The 24,062-nt window shown below is 37.4% G+C and overlaps 1 protein-coding gene across 1 annotated transcript in view; it reads left to right on the forward strand.

The window, feature by feature from the left end:
- wwox (WW domain containing oxidoreductase) overlaps positions 1-24,062 on the forward strand; it is a 1,114,422-nt gene that overhangs the window by 102,559 nt on the left and 987,801 nt on the right. The window contains exon 5 of the mRNA XM_073070392.1: positions 12,790-12,896. Coding sequence (XP_072926493.1) covers positions 12,790-12,896 — 107 coding nt within the window. The remainder of the gene's footprint in view (positions 1-12,789; positions 12,897-24,062) is intronic.

Below are 24,062 nucleotides of genomic sequence, written 5' to 3' on the forward strand. Positions count from 1 at the left end.
GGTGGCTAAATGATGAGCCTTATTAAGCTTGAGAGATTTCAATGACGACCTGGTAAAGCAAGCAGGCATTACAACCAGATCTGGGCGCAAGTGGGCAGCCAAAGCAGCAGTAGAGCAGGCAGTGTGTTCTCTGAAACTGCAAGATATCATCGGCAATCCCTGCGTCGGGTGGCAAGCCTCACCTCAGTTCACTTCCAGCAGTGGGGAAATGCAAGCATAAGGAACAGACGTGACATGGTACAGGCAGAAGTATGGATCTGTAAGGAAGAGAAGCAGGTGTCAAAGGTAGCGGAACAAGTGTTCCAGGGTGCCTGGACAAAATGGGATCTGCCCAAGCGCAAGATCTCATGGGCAGACTTATGGAGACCGGAGCTCTTCCGTATTTCTTTCCTCTTGCAATCCGTGTATGACACCCTTCCTTTGCCATTACATTTGTACACATGGGGGATGAGAGAGGACCCGAACTGTAAGCTCTGTGGTCAAAATGGGACACTGGCTCATATACTGTCCGGGTGTAAAACAGCTCTAATTCAAGGGTGGTATAGGTGGCACCCTGATAATGTGCTGCTGGCTCTTGGTGACACACTAGAGCGAGAGAGATGCAAGAAGAGGATGGCTGGCACAGATTTGAGGAAGGTCATCACCTTCATCAAAGAGGGAGCTAGGCCTATAGTAACCAAACAACCAAAGCCAAATCTGCTGCTAACGGCCAGGTCCTGGGAGATGAGGGTCAATGTGGGAAGGAGGCTGCAGTTCTTGGAGGTGGTACACACAACCCTCCGCCCGGACATTGTATTGTGGCCAACTGAAGACCGGAAAATAATTCTGGTCAAGCTGATGGTGCCGTGGGAGGAGGGATGGGAAGAGGCCCATGAGAGAAAGGCCTTGAAGTACCAGCCCTCAGTGCAGGAGTGCAAAGACAAGGGATGGCAGGCATGGTTGTTCCCTGTGGAGATCAGCTGTAGAGGTTTTCCAGTCAAATCAGCATGGCGGTTGTTGTCAGCTCTGGGCCTGGATGAAAGGAGCAAAAAACAAGCAGCTTGTAGGATGGGGGAAGAGGCAGAACAAGCCTCTTGTTGGATTTAGAGTAGGCGAGAGGAGGAAAGCTGGAAGCCAGGAGCAGATGGGCAGTGATTTGGCCACCACTGCCAGCCCACCAACTGGAAAGTGTCATGGCTAAGGGTTGAAACACTCTGAAGGTTGGGAACCGTCTGATGACATCTGCTCCTGGCTGAAGGCTAAGGTCACCTCATAAGGTATCGGGAGAATGCACCCTAACAGGTGTATGTAAGAAGTAACAAGTTGGAGCAGATCCTGAGCATTTGGAGAGACATAACCTGTTTAGGGATAGTCAACATGGCTTTCTCAAGGGCAGGTCATGCCTTACAAGCCTGATTAAATTCTTTGAGGATATAACAAAACACATTGATGAAGGTAGAGCAGTGAATGTAGTGTATATGGATTTCAAAAGGCATTTGATAAGGTTCCCCATGCGAAGCTCATTAGAAAATAAGGAGGCATGAGATTCAAGGAGACCTTGCTTTGTGAGTCCAGAATTGGCTTGCCTGCGGAAAGCAAAGTGTAGTTGTAGATGGTTCGTATTCTGCATGGAGGTTGGTGACCAGTGGGGTTCCACAGGGATCTGTTCTGGGACTCTTGGATAGGTACATAGAGCTTAAAAATAGAGGGCTATGTGCTAGAGTAATTCTAGGCAGTTTCTAGAGTAGGTTACATGGTCTGCATAACACTGTGCGCTGAAGGGCCTATAATGTGCTGTAGATTTCTATGTTCTATGCTTCTAATTAGACCAATAGTCAAGTCAAGTCAACTTTTATTGTCATTTCGACCATAACTGCTGGTACAGTGCATAGTAAAAATGAGACAACATTTTTCAGGACCATGGTGTTACATGACACAGTACAAAAAACTAGACTGAACTACGTCATAAAAAAAAAACACCGAGAAAGCTACACTAGAGTATGGACCTACACTGGACTGCATAAAGTGCACAAAAACAGTGCAGGCATTACAATAAATAATAAACAGGACAGTAGGGCAAGATGTCAGTCCAGGCTTCGGGTATTGAAGAGTCTGATAGCTTGGGGGAAGAAACTGTTACATAGTCTGGTCGTGAGAGCCCAAATGCTTTGGAGCCTTTTCCCAGACGGCAGGAGGGAGAAGAGATTGTATGAGGGGTGCATGGGGTCCTTCATAATGCTGTTTCCTCTGTGGATGCAGCGTGTAGTGTAAATGTCTGTGATGGCAGGACATAGCTTTCACAACTAGGGAGTGTAGACAACTGCATGCTGCTTTCCACCATGTCAAGGTGCTTGAATGCCAGTGAATTTTAGTGCAATGAACTCGAACCTATGTCGGGAGGCTGTTTGATAATGCCACAGCTGGCATTCAGAATCCTGTATTTTGCTACTGGGGTGTGAAAAGCCATAGCCTTTCATTAAATCAAATGACACTGAACGTGGTGATTTAGCTCAGATTAAATAATTCAACAAACTAGAAGTTGGGGTCAAAACTTTCCTTGACAGGTAGTTTGGTGGGGCTGTTGGTGGAAGCCATGTTTGCTTTGTTTTTCTCAGCAGATGCTTTGATGTCTGTAAAACAAAATAGGACATCAGTTTTAATTCTGTATCCGATAATCTTTGAACAGTACACAGTGTTTTCTGGCTGTTCCTTGACATCTTTGTTCTGTGTGTTACTATTTGGCATATGGTGCCAAATAAAACTAGATAGTTTTATAATGGGCAAGAGTTAGAAAGTTTATATTGGGCAGGAGGGGTTAGAGGATTGTGCTGTAAAAAGACTTTAAACTCTTATACTGCTTTGAGATTTTATTTGGAAAAGTCTTGGCCCTTTATGACCAAGACCTTTTATATATTTTTTAAAAATCTATAATTTATTTAGTTCATATTTGACATCATTAAATGAAAACATTTAGATATCAATATTAGTTTTCCTGTAGGGTGAAAGAACGGGTAGGTCTTTGACACAGCTCCAGTGTTGCTAAGGTAATGGCAGGTATTTTGAAGTTCTGTATGACTAATATTTTGCTGAAAAATCTCCATTTCTTTAACCTGCAATGCCCTGTAGACAAGTGTTATTTTTGCAGTTTTTCAAATAATAGTGTGGATTGTGAATGATGTTTGTTATCTTGGCTTACAAATTTTTGAAATTATCTGAAGAAAATATGCATTATTCTGCATAAGATATATTTGGAGTCATGTTCATTAAAGATTTTAATTTCTTCTGCTCTGCTTAATTTCTATGTGTTTTGTTTTTCCTAGCTGTCAGAGAATTGTGGAGAGTTGCTTTTAGGATAATTGAGTGAAACAGCCTTATGTTTTTGTCCATTCTGTCATGGAAATGCTTGACTTTATCCAGTATCACACTTAGAATATAGCTGCTATTGTTCTCATTGTAGACAGTCACTGGCATGAAACTGTACCTGATAATTATCTAATATATTATTTAAAATACAATTTAAGTTCAAAGCTTCCTCAGTTTTTGAGTGCCCAAACTGTCTCTGTTGGATGTGCATTGACACAGTATACAGGAAAAGGTTTAAAGGTTGGATTTGAGACCTTATGTGCCACTGGTAGTTCAATACCATGTCTCACAATACAACAATTTGCACAAAATTTGTAATATCATGGTCACTTATTTTGTTCCGCAACCTTATGTGCAGCAGCTTGTTAAAGGCCTTCTGAAAATCAAAGTAAACAACATCCACTGACGAAGGGTCTCGGCCTGAAACATCGACAGCGCTTCTCCCCATAGATGCTGCCTGGCCTGCTGTGTTCCACCAGCATTTTGTGTGTGTTGTTGTTCCACTGACTCTCCTTTGTCTAATTTGCTTGTTATTTCCCCAAAGAATTCTAACAGATTTGTCAGGCGAGATTTCCCCTTCAGAAAACCATGCTGATTTTGGCCTTTTTTTTTGTCATGTGCCTCGAAACCTCATCCTTTATTCCAACAACTTCCCAGCCACTGAAGTCAGGCTAACTGGCAATAATTTCCTTTCTTATGCTTTCCTTTATTCTGCTGCCCTCCTTTCTTGAAGGGATATTTGAAATTTTCTAGTCCTCCAGAACTATTCCAGATACTTTCTAATGCCTTGACAATCTCTTCATCTACCTCTTTCAGAACCCTGGGGTATACTGGGGTAAACCTGGGGTCCAGATGATTATCTACCTTCAGATCTTTTAATTTCCCAAGTACCTTCTCCTTTGTAATAGCAACAATGTTCACTTCTGTGCCATGACAGTCTTGAATTTCTGGCATATTGCTAGTGTCTACCACAGTGAAGACTGATGCAAAATACTTATTCAGTTTCATCTCTTGGTGCCTTCTCCAGTGGCATTTTCCACTGGATTCCATTCTTGCTTTCCCTTACTTTTTATATATTATAAAAAAACTTGTTTGGTATCATCTTTTATATTTTTAGTTAACTCACACTGGTTTTTTTATCTTTTCTCTCCTTATGGCTTTTTAATTGCTTTCTGTTGGTTTTTAACATCTTTCCAATCTTCTACCTTCTCACTAATATTCACTATAATATATGCTCTCTATTTTGCTTTTATAGTATCTTTGACTTCCCTTGTCAGTCACAGTTGCCTCATCCTACCTTTGGAATACGTCTTCATCTTTGGGATGTATCTATCCTACACCTTCTGAATTGTCCCCAGAAGCTCGAGCCATTGTTGTTCTGCCATCATCCCTGCTTGTGTCCCCTTCCAATCAAATTTCACCAGCTCTCCCCTCAGGCCTCTGTAATTCCCTTTAATCCACTGTATATGGATTGATCTGACTTTATCTCCTCCCTCTCAAACCGCAGGGTAAATTGTATCATATTATGATCACTGCCTCCCTAGTGTTCCATTACTTTAAGTTCCCTGAACAAATCAGTACAGAACACCCAATCCAGAATTGCCTTTCTCCTAGAATGCTCAACCACAAGCTCTTCTAAAAAGCCATCTTGTAGGCATTGTATAAAATTCCTCTGGATCCAGCAGCAACCAGATTTTCCCAGTCTACCTGTACATTGAATTGGCCATGGCTATCATAACATTTCCTTTTCACATGCCTTTTCGAATACTCATTGTAATTTATATTTCAAATCCTAGCTAGTATTTGGAGACCTGTATGCAACTCCCATCAGTGTCTTTTTATACTTTATGTTTCTTAACTCTACTCGAAAGGATTCTGCATCTTCCAATCCTATAGTATGTTATCTCCTTATAAGGATTTGATTTCATTTTTTACCAACAGTCACTCCACCCTATGCCTATCTGCCTGTCCTTTCAAAACAACGTGTATCCTTGGATATTAAGTTCTCAACAATAATCTTCTTTCAGCCACAACTCAGTGACACCCACATCATATTTGACAATCCTTAATTGTGCTACAAAATCATATACTTTATTCTGTATACTGCGTGCATTCAAATATAACACCTTTATCATACCTTTTGGTTTTGCCCCCATGTTACACTTAAACTCATCCCACTGACTGCAATTTTGCCATATCTTTGCTTGTCCTTTCTGACTGTCTCACTGCACACTGCATCTAGTTGTATACAAACTGCCTCACCCTCAGCCCTCTCACTCTGGTTCCCATCCTTCTGTGAAATTATTCTTCCCCCCACTGGCGTGTGGCATAGGCAGTAACCCAGAGATTACTACCCTGGAGTTAGTACTTTTCAGCTTTCTGCCTAACTCCCTATATTCTCTCTTCTTGGGTAATGTAACATATCGCCCCATTCTACCATTTTGGTTTTCACTGTTTGAGTTGGAAAAGGCCTTCCATGTGACTCAGTTTTCCTTGGTTTTTGTAGAAAACTTCTCAGTTTCCCAAATGATCATGCACACTATTCTGTAAGTATCTGTAATTTGCACCTGTTACAATTCCTCATTTGTGGGCATTGGTGATTTGACCTGCATGCATATTCTTTAACCTTTGAGAATGACCTATTCCATGGTTTTACTTGATGTTATTAGCTACCTCATGTTTTTCTTTAATTCAGCTGAAAGTGATTTATCAAAAGGACTTTGATCAAATTTGTTAAGAGCCATCCTGTGGGTGGAAATTTCCTACTGAAGTTTAAATTTTCTTTGGCTTTTATGCTTATTTGTTGTACCAGCAGAGATGTGCAGTTTTTTTGAATGCTAAATCCTGGAGCAGAAAGATGATTTTCTTTAGCCTACAAAGCAAGATGAAATTATTATGCAACTGAGATTGGTGTGATAATAATTTAAAAATTATGTTTGAATTGATTTGGAATTAATCCAAGAATTCGTTGAATATATGAGATACAATAAAAATAATTGAAGGCAGTTTAGTTATATGATTTCACCTGTATCATAGATAATACTTCATCTGTTTCATGATTTACAATTGACAACATTCCAATGTCCCAATAGTCAGATTTTTCTTTCACTCTGTAGAGAAACGCGTGTGATGTTCTTTATCTTTGGAAATTTATGTTATTGCTGTTTACACACCACAGTCATACAACCAGTAATATGGCTAGATTTTGTTTTTGGAAACTTGCCAATTTAGACTAATTGCTCTTATTCTGCTGGATCAGATTTTTTTTTACATTATGTAGGTGCTAATCTATGAGCATTGGACAATCTACGCATAGCTTCTGACAACTCCTTTATAAATATACCCAATTAGTGTAACACATTTAACATACATGTGACCAACAGACAGTAGTCCTGTCCTTTATAAATTTGGTTGGTGTAGGATTTGTTAATAGTAGTTGAATTTGAATTAATTAGTTGAAACTAATTAAAATTATCCACATTTAGATGACCAGAATATAGTGAATACTTATTTGTTTTATTTATTTTTAATATAAATTTAAGTAAAATTACTTAAAAGCTGGAAAATGTATTTCCAATGACAAATCATTGTGCTCAATTATGTGACGACACAAAGCTTGTTTCATAATTTTTAAAAATATTGCATGTTATTTTTAAAAGTTAATGTTTAATGTCATGCAGTTCTTTTTTTGTGAGCTGGTTGTGGATACACTTGGGATTTGTGGTAGTTTTTTTTGGTGCCTCCCAAAATACATTTTGGGTAGTGTTGTATGACCTCTAATGGTTTGATTTAACATGAGCAAAGACTTTTTATTTATGGAATATGAGCATCCATATTGATATTTATTCTACAAAAAGTGGTGGCTTTGAAATGCTTCAGTCATTCCATCCACTCATGATGATTTTTCAGGATGGGAGGGGATGTGACCTGGAGCAACTTGTACTGGTATTGCTTCCCACATGCTTAGAAATGGGCAAGGAGAAATAAGTCATTAAATCAAAAAGGACATATAGCTCTTAGACTCATAAAGTTGGTTTCATTATAAAAGATTTATTTTCCAAGACACAGCTATCTAACTTGTATTTTATGTTTATCTGTTTGATTATCTTTTTGTTTTTAAATATATGCTGTAGAGCTGTACGGTTTAGAAACAAGCTCTTTGACTCAAGTTGCCTCCCTGACCTAGTCCCATTCACCTACATTTGACCTATATCCCTCTAAACTGTTCTTATCCAAGTACCTGTCCAAAAGTCTGTTAAATCTTATAATTATACTCTTGCCTCCACCACTTCCACTGGCTCATTCCACTTATCCATCACTTTCTTTGTGAAAAATGAAGCAAATAATATATAATTTGTTATGATAAATAAAAGAAATTTGGAAGTCACTAGGAGTGTTACTCTTTGATGAGGGGGATGGGTATTGTCAGACTTTGATCTATAATCACCAAAGTTCAAAATGCCTCAGAAACATTTCACAGTAGAACTGTTTTCTAAAGTTGTACACCAGAACTAAATGTGGAGGCTTTTACTGTAATTTAGTAGAAAAAATAGTGCAAGTAAGTGTGAAGTTTTATTGGAAGCTGTTCATCTCTCCATTCTCATCCAGCAAACCACTGATTTAACCCTAGCCTAGTCTCAGGACAATTTACAATGACCAATTAACCTACTAATCATTGTGTCTTTGGACTGTGGGAGGAAACTGGAGCATATGGAGGAAACTTACTTGCAGACATGAAGGAACATACAAACTTGCTTCTAGAGGACGCAGAAGCTGAACTGTGATGCCATGATCTGTAATAGTGTCATGTTACTTGTTGCACTACCTTGGGGCCCATATTGTTTGAATGTTTTCCCAATACCATACGAGTAGTGGTCAGAAGCTTTATCAAGAGTTTTACGAGTTTATTCTGTACCCTCTTCAAAGTTCAAAGTAAATTTACTATCAAAATACATATATGTCACCATATATAACCCTGAAATTATTTTCTTGCTGGCATACTCAATAAGTCCAATAATCATAATAGAATCATTGAAAGACCACACCAACAGAGCTGACAACCAGTGTGCAAAATACAGCTGGGAATTGCCAGAAGAAAAAAATAGATAGATACTTTATTCATCCCCATGGGGAAATTCAACTTTTTTCCACTTAATAATAATAATAATAATTAATAATAATAATAAATAAAGCTATAAATATTGAGAACATGAGATGAAGAGCCCTTGAAGGTGAATCCATAGGTTGTGGGAACAGTTCAGTAATGGAGCAAGTGAAGTTAATCCCTTCTGGTGTAGGTTGCCCTTAGAAAGTCACTGTGGTTCACCGGCATCATCTTGCATCTTGAAATAATCACAGCCAGATCTAAAAAGTAATGTGAATTTAACCAGATTATGTGCGGCCAAATACTTTGGTTGTTACTTAATCTAACTTTATATTCCATGAAAAATTCCAGTACTGTGAAACTCTTTGTAAGGGCTAATCTACTCTTAAAATTTATTTATTCCATAACTAGATTGGAGACCTGAAAAATTATGGTTTCAACTCTGCACAACAGCATAGCAATCTGCTGGACTGATGGATTTTCTGGATATTAGATATTCAGCCTATTAATTCACAAATACAATTTATAACTTTGTTTAGATGTTACACAGCAATCTAATACATTTTCTTGTGAACTAGGTGGTTTAAAAAGAAAGTGTGAAATAGGGTTTTGGAGAGTTTGAAAGCAGCACAGGAAATAGGGCCTCACTGAGTTTAAAAAGAGCAGGAAATTGAGCCTTTATAATTTTAAAGGGAGTGTAGGAACTAGGCGGAGAGACTGTTGGATGGTTACCATCTGGAGTTTATTTTTTACTTACTCAATTTTTGGTGAGCTGGGCATTGAAAATAGCCCAAAATTTATTACCCTTGAGAAAGTGGTGGTGAGCTATTGTCTTGAACTGCTGCAGTCCTTCTGATAAAGGCGCTTCTACCGAGCTTTTGAAGAGTGAATTCCAGGATTTGGACAAAGATGAGAAAACAATTGTGTATTTCTAAGTCAGGATGATGCTCAGTTTGGAGGGAGACTTGCAGGTATTGTTTTCACATGCCTGCTGCTCTCGTCCTCTTTGCACTATCAATGACCTGGAATCATCGTTGACTATCAATTCACTGAACCAATCACAAAATACAGTGGCTACAGAACAGCTTAGAGACCAAGTGTCCTTCAGTAAAACAGTAAGAAACTAATTTACCTTGGGCTAGGGAATATAAGGTAGAGAGGTGTTTTCAGACTAACTTGGCTAAGAACCTTTCTTGCATTATTAGTTTTTACACATTTCAGCCTCTGGAAAAGGGGATTAATTTTATTGTTCCTTTCCAGTTCTGATGAAGAGTCTCAGCCAAAACATTGACTGTTTATTCCTCTCCTTAAATACTACTTGACCTGCTGAGCTCATCCAGCATTTTGAGTGTTTTGTTCTGGGTTTCCAGCATCTGTAGATTCTCTTGTGTTTATGTTATTATGTTATGGTTCATGGGTGCGGCATCACTCAAGCAAATTACTTTGTTCTGTGTGACGTCAAGCTCCACTAAAAGTTCAAAGTTCGAAGGGCATTTATTATTAATGTATACTATATACAACCTTGCAGGTAGTCACAAAACAAAGAAACCCAATAGAACATTTTTAAAAAGACCATCAAACACCAAAAATATCGAAGCAAACAACAAAACAAAAAGCAACACTCCTCTAGGCAAGTTGAAAGTATTCCTTTATGTATCTAACTTGTGCCTTGCAGATGGTGGGAGAGATTTAATGTGCCAGGAGGTGATTCATTCACTGCAGGATGCTTGGTCTCTAATGTGTTCTTGTAGCCGCAGTATTTTGTGATCGACCCAGTGAATATATGGTCAGTTATGACTCCAGGTTGTTGATGCTGCTGCCCTTTAATGCCATTGAATATCAAGGGACTTTGTTATTGGAGATGGTCATTGCCTGGTACATTGAGATTAATTTGCATTAGGAGTTTATATTTCTGTGTCAAAGCTTAGAATTTTGGTTATTTATATTTGAATATCTTACAAAATATTAAATCTCATTCTTTAATGTTCTTGTAAAGCTATGAAATCATGTGTCAGTTCTCAATTTGTGTTGGTGATTTTGAGGGGATAAAATTAATTTAAATGTTGTGCAGAATTTTTCTTAATTTACATAATTACACTTTGATTTCTCTTGCCAAACCAAAACATTTATTCAAACAGTCATGCTTAAAAAAGTTGAAGTTTATTTATAATTTTCTGCCATCCATTCATTGGAAACTACTGGTGTAAGTATGTTTAAGTTGCTGTATCCCTTTGTAAAATATTTACAAGTGCTCTGAATGCCTACTGTTAATTAAGCATTTGACTTTATAACACTATTTCTTGTTTAATAGATTCCTCTCCTAAAGTATGAGGGGGGTATAAGATTGTTTTATTTGGTGAACAGTAACTATCTTCACACCATTGCTATGTTGCATTTTAAATCAGTTTTTCCATAATTAGAGTAGATATAGTAGCTTGTATGACCTTGTCATGCCTTGATTGCACATGGTACTACTAACCCACATCATATACAGTATTGTCTTCTAATGTGATATGTTATACCTAAAGATAATCTAATGGTATGTATAAAGTGAATATATTTCAGCTCATATAAATTTGGTCTTGTTTTTGGAAGTGGTAGTTTATGCTCAGTTAAATGCTTTTATAGAAACGATTGGTGTGAGATGCCCCAATTTTGTGTTCTTTGTTGCTCTTTACATTGTATTGAATAGTATTAATGAATATTTCTGAAGAAATTTGAAATTACCTTGGCACTTAAAAAAAAATGTTTTCTTTAGAGTTGGGGATGTATCTGCAAAAGTTCATTACTCCCACTAAGTTATATTAAAAATGTCTTGAGTTAAGACATTCTTAGATTTTGCCATGATTCCAAAGATATCTTCCCATATTTCTGCTGGTTATTAGTAGAATGTTCTTTGTATTTCAGTTTTACAGCTTTTGAAAGTGTGTTCCTAAGGAACATTTCTTGATTGAAAGATTCATGAGCGTTTATTGGTCAGGATTTAGCAAGTTATTACAATCTGATGATGTGTTACCAACTGGGTGGGATTTTTACTGGAAATACTGTAGCTTTTGCACAATTAAGAATTGTAAATATAAAGTGAAAATCAGTGGATTTATCCATCTTTTGCAAGTGTAAAATGCAAAATTGTTGCAGCCAAATGCAGTCTTCTTTCTTTTAGAATACCTCGTAAAGTAGAACAACTAGTTTGCAGTTTTCGAAATGAATTGAGTTGTACATTTGTCCAGGCCTGAACAATAACTGACATTTGACACCAGCTGAAGACCTTGGAGTGTGACTAGTATGTCATCTCCCATAGGGTGCTGTGGTTGTGAATGCCTTGAACTGCAGTTATTGGAAGCTGCGCATTAAAACTTAAAAGGTAATCTGAAAATGCCAGGCAACCTAAAAACCATTGTTGGCACATTAAATGGAAAATTCCATCAAATTTCCTGTAAGGTTGTTCTGGATTCAGGCCATAAGTTGATTTGATTATAGTTATTTTCTTATCTTGGGTAGATTTTAAGATACATATTTTTGTGATCCTGTGTCACGTAAATTAGATTAATCCAAACTGCAAATACACATAATATGTACAGGGGTAACTGAGGAATTTTGGAATGATTCCAAGGCACTGAAAACATTTTCCCCAATTGTAATTGAAAATAGGAGAGGTGAGCTGAAGATAGAAAATAGGTTAAAAATATTTTAGAGAAAATGTGTTAAACTGTAGCAAATGAATACTTTAAGAATGCTGGTCAGATTTTGGCAGAAGTTTCCTCTCAATTGCTGTAAGAATGCCTGCAAGAAGATATTTGGAAAGGTTGTACAGCTGGCAGTTACTGGTATAGAAATAAATATCTCTGAACCACATCTCATTTATTATGTAGTTCATAATAACTTTTAAGTGAGTTTTTATGTCTCAAATACCTTTGGGTATTTTCCTTTGCAAATGGGAACCAATGCTGGCAACATCAGTGAAAGACAGATCTTAAATTCAAAATAACGAACAAAATTTGTGAGATGTTTTAAACTTGCACTATCAGAATCATGTATTTGCATGTTGTAATTGTGCTCTTTAGTTTTTCAATATTCTTTGTTTCCAAGAAAATAGTTCAGTTAGATTATATAAGATTTTTACAATTAGACACTATTATTGGGGAAAATTACCTGATAGATTGGTCGCTGAATTTAGTTACAATCCAGGGCTTTTTAAATTGGCCTTTTGAGATTGTGTAGACACATGGAGAGCATAATGAAAATGTTGCTTTTTCCAATAGTGATGTCTAAGACTACAGAAAATGCAGTTTTTCTTGTTTCAAAGCAACTGTGAATTATTAAAATGCTTTTTTTCTTGATAGGTTTTGAATCTGCACGTTCCTTAGCTTTGCATGGTGCACATGTTATCCTGGCCTGCAGAAATCGAGCACGGGCCACTGAGGCTATACAAAAGATACTGGAAGAATGGGTGAGTGCTCCCATGATATGTGCAAGATTTCACTAAAATATCTCAATGCTCATTGAACTGCAACAAGATTTGAAGGTTTCCCTCATCAGAAATATAAAGGCAACAGGAGGGTTAGATTGATAACAATTTTGATTCTTTGGAAGCCTCATGACTATTATTTCTTGATACAAGAAGCAAGCTGTATTTACTGAGTGCACTTGTTGCATGTTGTTTGACCAATTTTGTGGCCTCTGTTCCTTGCATGCAAAACTCTTTGCTGGTAGCGTGAAATTACCATTTTTAGCCAAGAATTTAATTTAAAATTCCAACAGTGGAAATTAGTCTGTGTACATGATATTCTCTGAATGGTATATGCATGAATTGAAGTTCAGGAGAAAAATAATTCTATACTTCATATTGCTATTACTTGGTGAGTTAGATCCAAGATGGTTTCTTTTGTTTTGGAAACAAAGTGCTGGAAAATCTTGAGATGGGCAGCATCTGCAGAGAGAGAAACAAAGGTTAAGTTTTTAGGTTGATGACTTTTTATCTGAACACAGCCAATGCTACCTGAAACAAACCGCACAACATCCTGAAAGTACTTTGCTTTTGCTTGTTTATTTGTATGTTTATTTGGCAAAGCAGTTGAGACACACACTAAATGAGCTTAACTGCACATTGCATTTTGACTGCCTGTTTGACATGTTGAGAGTTTGGCAAGACATGAATAATGTGTAGGGATTTACTGATCCCACATATTGTTAGTTTGGTCAAAATTGCATGCTGAGCTGACATTTTTCTGATGAATGACATCAGGTAATAGACAAATGGAGGAGGAATAGTTGAAAATGTGCTGGTGTTGCTCCTTTAAGAGCTTTACATAGATTACAGACATCACAAAATGCTGCGGCATGTTGTCACAGCAGCAGCATTACAGTACCCCTGAGCTAGTCAGTTATAGGTAGTTACTAAATAATACATTCTCAACTAATTGGCACAACAAATGTAAACTCCAAAATCATATTGTTATTATACAATGGAGTGCCTTTGTCTGTTGCAATTTGCCAACTTGAAGACTGACGACATGTGGAAAGGAGACAGTAATGGGACAATACTCTAATATGACTTACATTTCTGCAGGGCTGAGATTTCCTCGGGGGAAATTTGTAAGATACTGTTGCAATAAAAATAAAAACCACCGTGCAGCCACTTTTCTTTGCAAAGCCTATTACTACAGTTTTGTAAACATTTTTATTAGATTGCCAATTTAAAGGAAGCACTATTGCATCTCAGGGAAATGTGACTACTGTGCAGCTGGTTCTTTTGAGCTCTTGGGATCTGTGCACCAAAAGGCACTCTGACATATTCTGCTATCACTCACCTTGGTGCTGCAATACTGTCAGTAGTTTGCTTTTGGTTGGAAAGTGTATGTAGGAAATTATCATGAAAGAAATCATAATAAGTTGAGTTCACTGTGAAGTACTGAATATATTTGAATAGTAACTCAACTACTTGTTTCTGAATTATTAACTAAACCGAACAACTTCATGTTGTGTTATAAAATAAAGATTACTTTCTTCCACCTCCTCATCTCTCGCAATGGTTGACTGGTTGCTTATTTAAAAATGCTTTTCTTCCGATTGGAGTTAAGCACAGGGACTTGATCTGTATGGAATCCTGTTTAGACGTGCTTTGACACAGGCTACTGGGGTTAATCTACCTATTACGACATTGAGACGTCATTTAGAAATGAATTTTATTTTTCTTCCTTACTTTCCTGAGCCACTTGCCACCTGCTGTCAGGACTGTGTGTAGGGATGTGACCTCTGCACTTTATTTTTACTTCTTGAGCTAGGTGAGAGTGTTAGTAATTCTGCATCTCGTTTTTAAATTCCCAGTCTGCACCCACCTCTTGCCCTCACCAGTGTGATTTTGATTAGAAGCTCTGAAGTAAAGGAAGGATATTGAATGTAGTTTCCAAGCTCTTATACTTCCTTTACAGTTAGAATTTTGCTTTTTTAAAATGAAATTGCATTTCAACATATCAATTTCTGGGACTAGGGTTAGGATATGCATCACTTTTTTCTGCTGATGCAGGTTGTTAACCCGAAATATCAATAATTCCTTTCCTCATACAGATGCTGCTTGACAAGCTGTGCTTCTCCAGTAGATTGTTTTTCGCAACTCTCGTCTCCATTATTTTCCTGCTTTTTTGACAATTTTTCTAAGTTATTAACATTTCAACCAAAGTAGATTTTGTTACTTAGCAATAATGTGGGGCCATTTATAAAACAATTAGCATTGCATGAGTAGAATTTAGTTATAATTACAAATGTTTTTCAAGCAGAATTGACATGTTAACAGTTATTCATTTACTTATGAAGCCATAGGTGTATTGTGTCATATGATGATAGAACATAGAACATGGAATAGTACAGCACAGTACAGGCCCTTTAGCCCACAATGTTGTGCCGACCCTTAAATCCTGCCTCCCATATATCCCCCCACCTCAAATTCCTCCATATACCTGTCTGGTAGTCTCTTAAATTTCACTAGTGTATCTGCCTCCACCACAGACTCAGGCACTGCATTCCATGCACCAACCACTCTGAGTAAAAAACCTTCCTCTAATATCCCCCTTGAACTTCCCACCCCTTACCTTAAAGCCATGTCCTCTTGTATTGAGCAGCAGTGCCCTGGGGAAGAGGCACTGGCTGTTTCACTCTATCTATTCCTCTTAATATCTTGTATACCTCTATCATGTCTCCTCTCATCTTCCTTCTCTCCAGAGAGTAAAGCCCTAGCTATATTGAGGCGACCAGAACTGGACACAGTACTCCAAGTGTGGCCTAACCATAATTTTACAAAGCCGCTTGATGATACACAAGTTGGGGAAATGAGTTTCGTAATACATTTTACTTGTTTTAAATGCAAGCGAAATGAAATTTGGTTTTGTCATGGTGTGCCCAAGAAAAGTGGGGTGGGGATAGGTTCTAACTTCAGTTATAGTAAATGGCTTCTCTGGCTTACAGTTTTAAGATGACAAATAACCATTTTGGGAATAATCTGTTAAAATGTTGCAGCTGTGCCTCCCACTGACAAATTTATTGTATTATGGTAGATGTGATATACTGTATTTATGCAGTCTAAACATTTGCAATAGGCTCTGCCTTTAGAACATTTTTATTAAAAATAAAGTAGATTAGGAGAATCATTGCAGAACCAATTATAGCACTCGGAGTTGTACCTATAAATAGAGCCACATTTCTTCATGGGAATCTGTGTCGAGTTTTTAGTTTCTATTTTGTATGGTTTCAAAAGACCAAAATTTGAGTTTAAAGCACAGGTTCAGCTAATCGTTTTTTCTGGATGATTGGTTTTAACAACCTGAGAGGATGTCAAATGTATATAATTGGTCAAACTTTGTCATTGCAAAGGGGAAGTTCGGTGCAAAAATGATAGCAATATCTGGTTACATTAATAACATCCATTGTTTGAATTCATTGAGTTCCTCAGCATTGGCAGTTCATTAATAATACTTTATCAAAATCCACTTTCTTGCCCTGTGGGTGACTGTAAAATAGTTGATTTGGAAACATAACCACTGGTTGGGACTTGTTACCTATACCAAGTGATTGCAAATATTTAAGAATTAGCTTTCAAATAAAGTCAGCTTTAACTTCAACAAGGAAACACCTATTTTGATTCTGAAATCTTTAGGTAAAATAATTATATTACTTGCACTTTCAGTCCAATGACCCTGCCTGTTCCTACATTTAGTCAGATTATGACTATTCTTTATCTCTATGCTAATCTTTAATATAAATTGTTGATAAATCTTGTCATTATTTTATAATTGTTTAGCAATAACATCAATATTTTTTGTAATCCAGGATTCCATTAATATCTAAGAATGATATCTGAGAGGGGTGTACTGGCATTGGAGGAGGTCCAGAGGAGGTTCGTGACAATGATCCTGGATATGACAGGGTTAACATGTGGAGGGGGGGGGGAGGGAGTGGAGGGACATTCCTTTCAAGCAGAGATTGGGAAGAATGTTTTGGCCAGGAGCTGGTGTGTCTGTGGAGTTCATTGAAGCTGGTGGCTGCGGAGGTCAGGTCTTTGGGTGTATTTGGAATTTAGGTTGATGGGTTCTTGATTGGTGTGGGGGGTTGTGCAGGGTGAATGAGGGAGTGGGGTTGAGAGGGTTAATAAATCATCTATGATCGAATGGCAGAGCAGGCTCGATGGGTCAAATGGCCTAATTCTGTCCCAATATCGCATTATCCTTTATGGTGATATGAGATATGCCACTGTTCTGCTTTCTGTTGCTAGAGGAAAGTTTTTTTGTGGTAACTGCCCCATAAAATTGCCTTGCACTTCAAACACTCTCTTTAGAATTCCTCTTGACTTTTATAATCAAGGGAATTAATTCAAGTCTATGCAACATTTATGTTTTAACTCTCGTCTTAATATTCTGCCATTTTATCAACAAAGCCAATCTTTTGATCTTGACTACAATACACAAGGATAGATGGATAGATACTTTATTGATCCCAGGGGAAACTGCAGTGTCACCATAGCATTACAACCTGCTCATGCAGAACAGAAGGTATCTGGTGAAGGCTCCATTTGACTGAAACACAATTTCTTCTCCATTATAATTCATGCTCTCCAAGTTGGCCAGTATTTTATTTAAAATCTTACCATTAATTAAATAATTGGATTTGTTTCTCTGGATTCTATATAACCTCACAAAACTGACATTGAACTCCAGTTACCACACTTCTATTCAGCTGCTGCCCATATCACCTAACTTCTGTACCTATCTTTTCACCATGCGGTACCTCTGTCAATTGCAGTGTAAGGACACAACAGTGTTCTTTCATTTGTTCTTGATATGTACAGTAAAAAGCTGAGGCCACATCAACTGTCCCAAAGGAATACCACTTCTGTCTCACCAATTGCAGTACATTCCCTTTATCCTTATTCTCCTCAGTTTCTGTTTTCCTCATCTGAAGTTCTTGGGTGTTCCATTTTGCCATCCTCCTCATTTTGGAGACCTGTTTTCCAAAAAGTTGTTGAAATAAAATCCTGTGTAATTTTGTATTTCTCAGATGTCCAAACTATTGTATTTTTTTTCTTGTACCGACAACATAGTTCTGATAAAATTGTTATTTTCAACTAAGTTACACTGTATCACTTTACATGCCTCAAGGGATATATCAACATATGCTAATCTGTTTGCATTTTGAATTGTGCACACCTTGTGCATTATCCACAAAGTGACTTACCTGAATTTGTAACTAATGGCTAAATACTATGCTTGTTTATATACTGTGGAAAATGAAGACTTCATCAGAATCATTGACATTGTTGGCTTGTGGAGTCATTGGTTGAGTTATTTACTTGCTGAAAATGTTGGACGAAAGCCTCCTTATTATTGACTCAGAGCTAAATAATATTTATTGTTAGATTTAGTTTTAGAGAAAGCCCAATGAAACCGCAGCACCCAATTATACCCATGTGACCAATTGGCGTCACAGTAGCATAGTGTGATGTTGCGTGACGTTATTACAGTTTGGGCTTTCCAAAGTTGAAGTTAAATTCTGGTGCTGACTGTAAGGAGTTTGTATGTTCTCCCTGTGAACCATGTGGAGAATGAGTGGGTGCTCTGGTTTCCTCCCACAGTTCAAAGACATAGCAGTTAGTAGGTTAATTGGTCATTGTAATTGTCGGATGGTTAGGCTGGTGTTAAATAGGTGGGTTGCTTGGTGGTGTGTCTCTTGGGCTGGAGGAGCCTGTAATGTGCTCTATCTCTAAATACATTGACCTACTAAATTGTACATCTTTGGAATGTGGAAAGAACATGGAGCATCCAGAGGAAACCCATACAGTCACAGTGAGAACGTACAAACTTTTTACAGACAGCTCCGGAATTGGACCTGTTTTGCTGGCGCTGTTTTAGCATTATGCTACCGTGCTGCTTGTTATTATACTGTAATACACATCATTATAGATGGATTGCGCACCGCAAGTCAGAATCAGGTTTAATATCACTGGCAAATGTCGTGAAATTCTGCACAAGTAAAATTTTTCTTGTAATTTTAGCAGCAATCGATAACCTATTTTAGATGTTATTTCTGTATAGCAGCATTTTACAATTCTACAAAGTCATACGCAAGGTATGTTCGTTAAATTTGCTGATGGCACGAAGATAGGTAAGAAAGTAAGTTGTGTAGAGGGTATCTGAAGATGACAAAGAAGTATAGATAGATTAAAGACTGGTAGATGAAGTGCAAAGTGAAAAGTAAAAATCAAGAAATGTTATTTAAGTGCGGGGCTCTGTGATGGAGAGGCATCTGGATGTTGTAATGCATAACTTGCAAAAAGACTACTATGTAGGACCTGCAAGTAATTGGGAAGCTAACAGGATATTATCATTTATTCCTGGAAGAATTGAACTGAAGTGCAGAGGCTTCAGTTATATATGGCACGACTGAGAGCATATCTGAAGTACTGTGGATAGTATTGGTCTCTTTTTTAAAGAATGAAACATTGAAGAAAGTTTTGCTTGGTTAATATTCAGAATGAGGGAGATGCTGTTTGAGAAAAGATTATATAGGCTAGGCTTGCATCCACTGGAATTTAGAAGAAGTCTTTGGAATTCTCTTATTCAAGGGATAGTGGACACAGCAAGGAATATTTTTAAAACTGAAGAATATGCTAATACCTTGGGTTGACATGGACCTTGAGTATTCAGCAGTTGAGTAATTTACAGGACAAGCTCAGGAGGCTTTACTTTTGGAAATTTCTTTGATGCAAAGCTTTTGGAATTTTCAGAAACGAGAAAATCTGCAGATGCTGGAAATCTGAGCAACACACACAAAATGCAGGAGGAACTCAGCAGGCCAGACAGCATCTAGGAAAAGAGTATAGACCGAAATGTTGACTGTACTCTTTTCATAGATGCTGCCTGGCCTGCTGAGTTCCTCTAGCATTTTATGTGTGTTGTTGGAATTTTCTCCTGTTTGCAAAGTACAGATTAACAATCCAAGATCAGAATGATTAAACACTGGGAAAGTTAAGTAGATGCAGTAATTGGACAAGAAAATTATTTAAACAAGCACAAAATAACAAGACCAGGAAAGAAAATACATTTTTGTGAATATAAATTAAAATTTTAATGTGCAGGGTAGTGGCAAGAGTACAAGAAATGTAAATGAGTTACTATTTCACTAGTAAGCATTGTTTGGGTCACAAATGGTGGAAAAATAGTTATTTTAATAGAATAATATTCTGAGAGCATTGATGGGGATGAGATTTCCTCCCACAGCTTGACTGAAATAGAGATCTTGGATGTATTTAAAAGTGACTGTTTATGATCCTGTGCCGACGTGAAAGCATTTTCTCCACCTTTGGAAAGCTGTTGTATTGCATTAGAAGAAACCCAGAAAAGGGCTAACTATCTGATATCACCAACACAGGGTTTGAGTGGATGAGAGAGAATTTGAAAACTATTTACTGTAGACACTAAAACCTGAAACGATAGAAATCACTGAAAACACTCAGCAGTTTAGAATTTGTCCACAGAGAGAAGTAGAGAATATTTGGTCAATACTTTAGTTCAGATAATAGGTCATTAATCTTATCTCCCTCTGTCTCCAGATGCTGCATGACATATTGAGTGCTTTCATTACTTTCTTTATTTTACGATAGAAATTACATTTACTATCATGCTTCAGAAGATCAAGAGTGGATTTTAGTGAAAAAATTCAGGATTAGGGTGGATAACTATAGGTTGATTCATGAGAAATTGTTGAACGTGGCTGCAAAACATATTCTTAATCTAAGGGGGCAACTAAAGCTGATAATAAATATCAATTTTTTTTAAGGAGGAGCTAGGCAGACATTTGTTGAGAGAATTGACAACGGGAATCAGCAATAATTTGTCTTTTACTGAACTCTGGGACAGAATGAATGGTGTAAGATAGCCTTTTCCAGTTTTATTTGTACCTCTATTTCATGAATGCTCTGTTGGGATTTAGTCTAATTTTCAAATTATTTCCATATCACAAATGATTATAGCATGTTTTGTGCATTACTAAAAAAGAGTGTTTTGTGATCTACTGATGTTCTCTTTTTCCAGATCTGGATAGTTGTGGTGTGGAATGCCATATGCTACAAATTAGTACTATTATAAAAGAACTAAAATTCCTAGATTTGTGAGTAACTCACACAAAATGCTGGAGGAACTTAGCAAGCCAGGCGACATCTATGGAGAGGAATAAATAGCTGGCGTTTCAGGTCAAGACCCTTCATCATGAAGTGTCTTGGTCCAAAACATGTACTTTTTTATTCCTTTCCATCAATGCTGCCTAACCTGCTGAAAGGTCTTGGCCTGAAATGTTGGCTCTTTATTCCTCTTCATAGACGCTGCTAGACCTGCTGAGTTCCTCCGGCATTTTGTGTGTTACTCTGGATTTCAAACATCTGCAGATTCGTGGTCTTCTTGTTCCAAAATGAACACAGTCACTGCATTATTTTTGGTTGAAAATTGGTTTAAGAATAATACAGTATATCAAGCTTCCAAATGAGTTTAATCTGAATTAATACAAGTTTTTTTTCTTTAAATACCAGTCATTTGAGATTTCATATTACTGGGTAAATGATGTATCATTTGTAACTTGGTATATAGAACACTTTAAATAATTCTCTATTATAGCCGTGCTGTGCAGTATTGAGAGAGCTAATTAACTTTGATTACTGCACTAATATTATGGCACATTGACAATTGTGCAGATTTATGACCATGAGAAAGTAAACAAATGAAATGCAGGTGCTGGAGCAGAAAGAATAAGCTACTGTATTACAGAACTTTAATTACTAGGAATATGTAGTCAAGAGAGAATCACTTGATTAATTACAGGATGCAAAAGTTTACTGCAAAACCAAACCATTCCAGAGCAAGTGATCACATAACATGACATGTGTAAATTTTAAAGAGAATAAAACCCCATATTGCACTATGTAAATGTTTTGTATGCTTTAGCCATGTATTTTTCTTCAAAATGTTCCAGAAATCATGCTGTGTAGAAGTTTTCTCTAACAAATAGATCTTGAACTGGGTTGTTGATTTGATCCACAACAAAAGAAAGAGAAGTAAGTGATGATATTGAAGAAGTTCACTGGTAAGTTTTCTGCTTTTCACCAATATTAGGCCCGCAGGGGAAGAAGAGAATCAAGAGGCTGATTGATTGACTGACTCACAAGTAGTACTCCCCAGACTGCAAATAGTACAAATGTGGTGTCAGATCCAATTTACAGAATGCTCAGGAGCTTCCTTGGCCTCCCTTGACACTTTTTAAACCTACTTGACCTCAATTTAATTGTTAGAGAGGTGGAATTCCTTTCCATCCACTCTAAATGTTTAACCTTGGAGCATGTTGAATGTACTAAGTATTCATGTCCAGATTTGTAGACTTGAATTTGTTACTGTGCTGTTGAAGTTTAAGTCATTTGTGAATCAAGCTTTGTAAGCAGTCTTGTGCCTAACTGGAGCTGAAGGTTCAGCAGATATTTTTATTATAATTCGGAAGACTGCCATGTAAATGCATCCAAGGTGATGTGAGAATGCTTAATTGGCTCAGACAATTGTCATGGCACAAAGCTGAAGCAGCTTGCAGTAATGATGAAAGTTAATTTCCTTTATTTGGTTAGATTGTACAGTATAACTTTAATTGTAAGTATCACATTCACTTTTTCTTTAACTTAATACATATACTTAGGGAGAAAAATAAAAAGATGGGAAGTGTCATCATTTTTGAAAAATTTGGTATTAACAGAATCCAAAAAAAAAACATGAGGATGAGATGTGCCCTTAAGAATTATTTATACAAGTTTGCACAAAAAATTCCATTTGGAAATAAATGAGGTTATCTGAAATATGTTGCTGTATTAATGCCAGTCCCATATCCACTGAAGTGGCTGCTTCGAGTTACAGCTGGTGTTGGATTTTCCCTGCAACATTAGCTTTGTTCTCTCTCACAGATGCTGCCTGATATACAGAGCATTCCCAGCATTTTTTCTGTTCACTCATACAAAAATTTACAATGTTCTCTTTATCATAAATAATCTAATAATAATAGCAAAAGCGGATATTTTTAATCTCTGGTGCATTAATTCTTTACCAGTAGTGAGTAATGGGGTTGAACATTTCTGTTCTTCTGATGGGATATCAGCTTGGCTTTTCTGAGTATTTCTGTCATTTTCTGTTTTCACTAAGCAGCAACATTGTCAATTATCAATGTCAGGCAGTTAATTGGCTGGTGATAATCCAATTAAATGCTTTTGATAGGAAAATACTAACTTTTCAAATCATGTAAAGTTGATAATAAAAGTAGAAATATTTCCTTACATCAGGCAGAATATGTGGTAAAAGCCAAATCACTCAAATGTTTTTACAGGTTGGAAGGGGATTTATGGGCAACTGCTGCTTTCTCCAAAATCACAAAAAAAAATTGCGAATATTTGTGAACATAGACCAGCCTATCATGAAAACCAGGTGTCCAAACTTTCAGATATTTCGGAAAATCGGTCAACATAATCAAAATCTCCTTCAAATCCAGTCATTCACTTTCCTTCCCCTTTCCTTTGGGCAGAAGATACGAAAGCTTAAAAACAAGTACCATCAAGCTCAAGGATAGTTTCTGTCCTGCTGTTAGAAGATTCTTGTATGATAATGATGCTTTTTGTTTCTTATTCTAGCTCGTCATGGTCTTTGTACTGTGGTGACCCACTTTCCAGCGCACTCGAACCGGTTCACAAAATGGCGCATGCCGGCAGAGAGGCCGGCCCCAAAAAGGGTGCCAGGCTTTCTTCACCAGCAAGGGGAAAAGCTCGCGCGTGGGAAAGGACTGTGAATATGTGCCCCTTACAGCATTCCCGCCCGGGGAGGGCGGAAATGGGAAGGCTTAAAAGCGAGGCTGCGAAGTTTGAATAAACCTTTTACGCAACTGCAACTCACCGTCTGCGTGTCGTTATTCCAGCGCTGTGTGTAGCACACCGCTACAATTGGTGACCCCGACGGCCCAAACGATATTTGGACCGAAGATGAACAACACCACATCTGTTCACGCAGTTTCTTTAAAACTGCCAAGCTTCTGGACGCTGCGACCTCACCAATGG

The sequence above is a fragment of the Hemitrygon akajei genome, chromosome 17 (genome assembly GCF_048418815.1).
Source record: "Hemitrygon akajei chromosome 17, sHemAka1.3, whole genome shotgun sequence".
NCBI classification, from domain to species: domain Eukaryota; kingdom Metazoa; phylum Chordata; class Chondrichthyes; order Myliobatiformes; family Dasyatidae; genus Hemitrygon; species Hemitrygon akajei.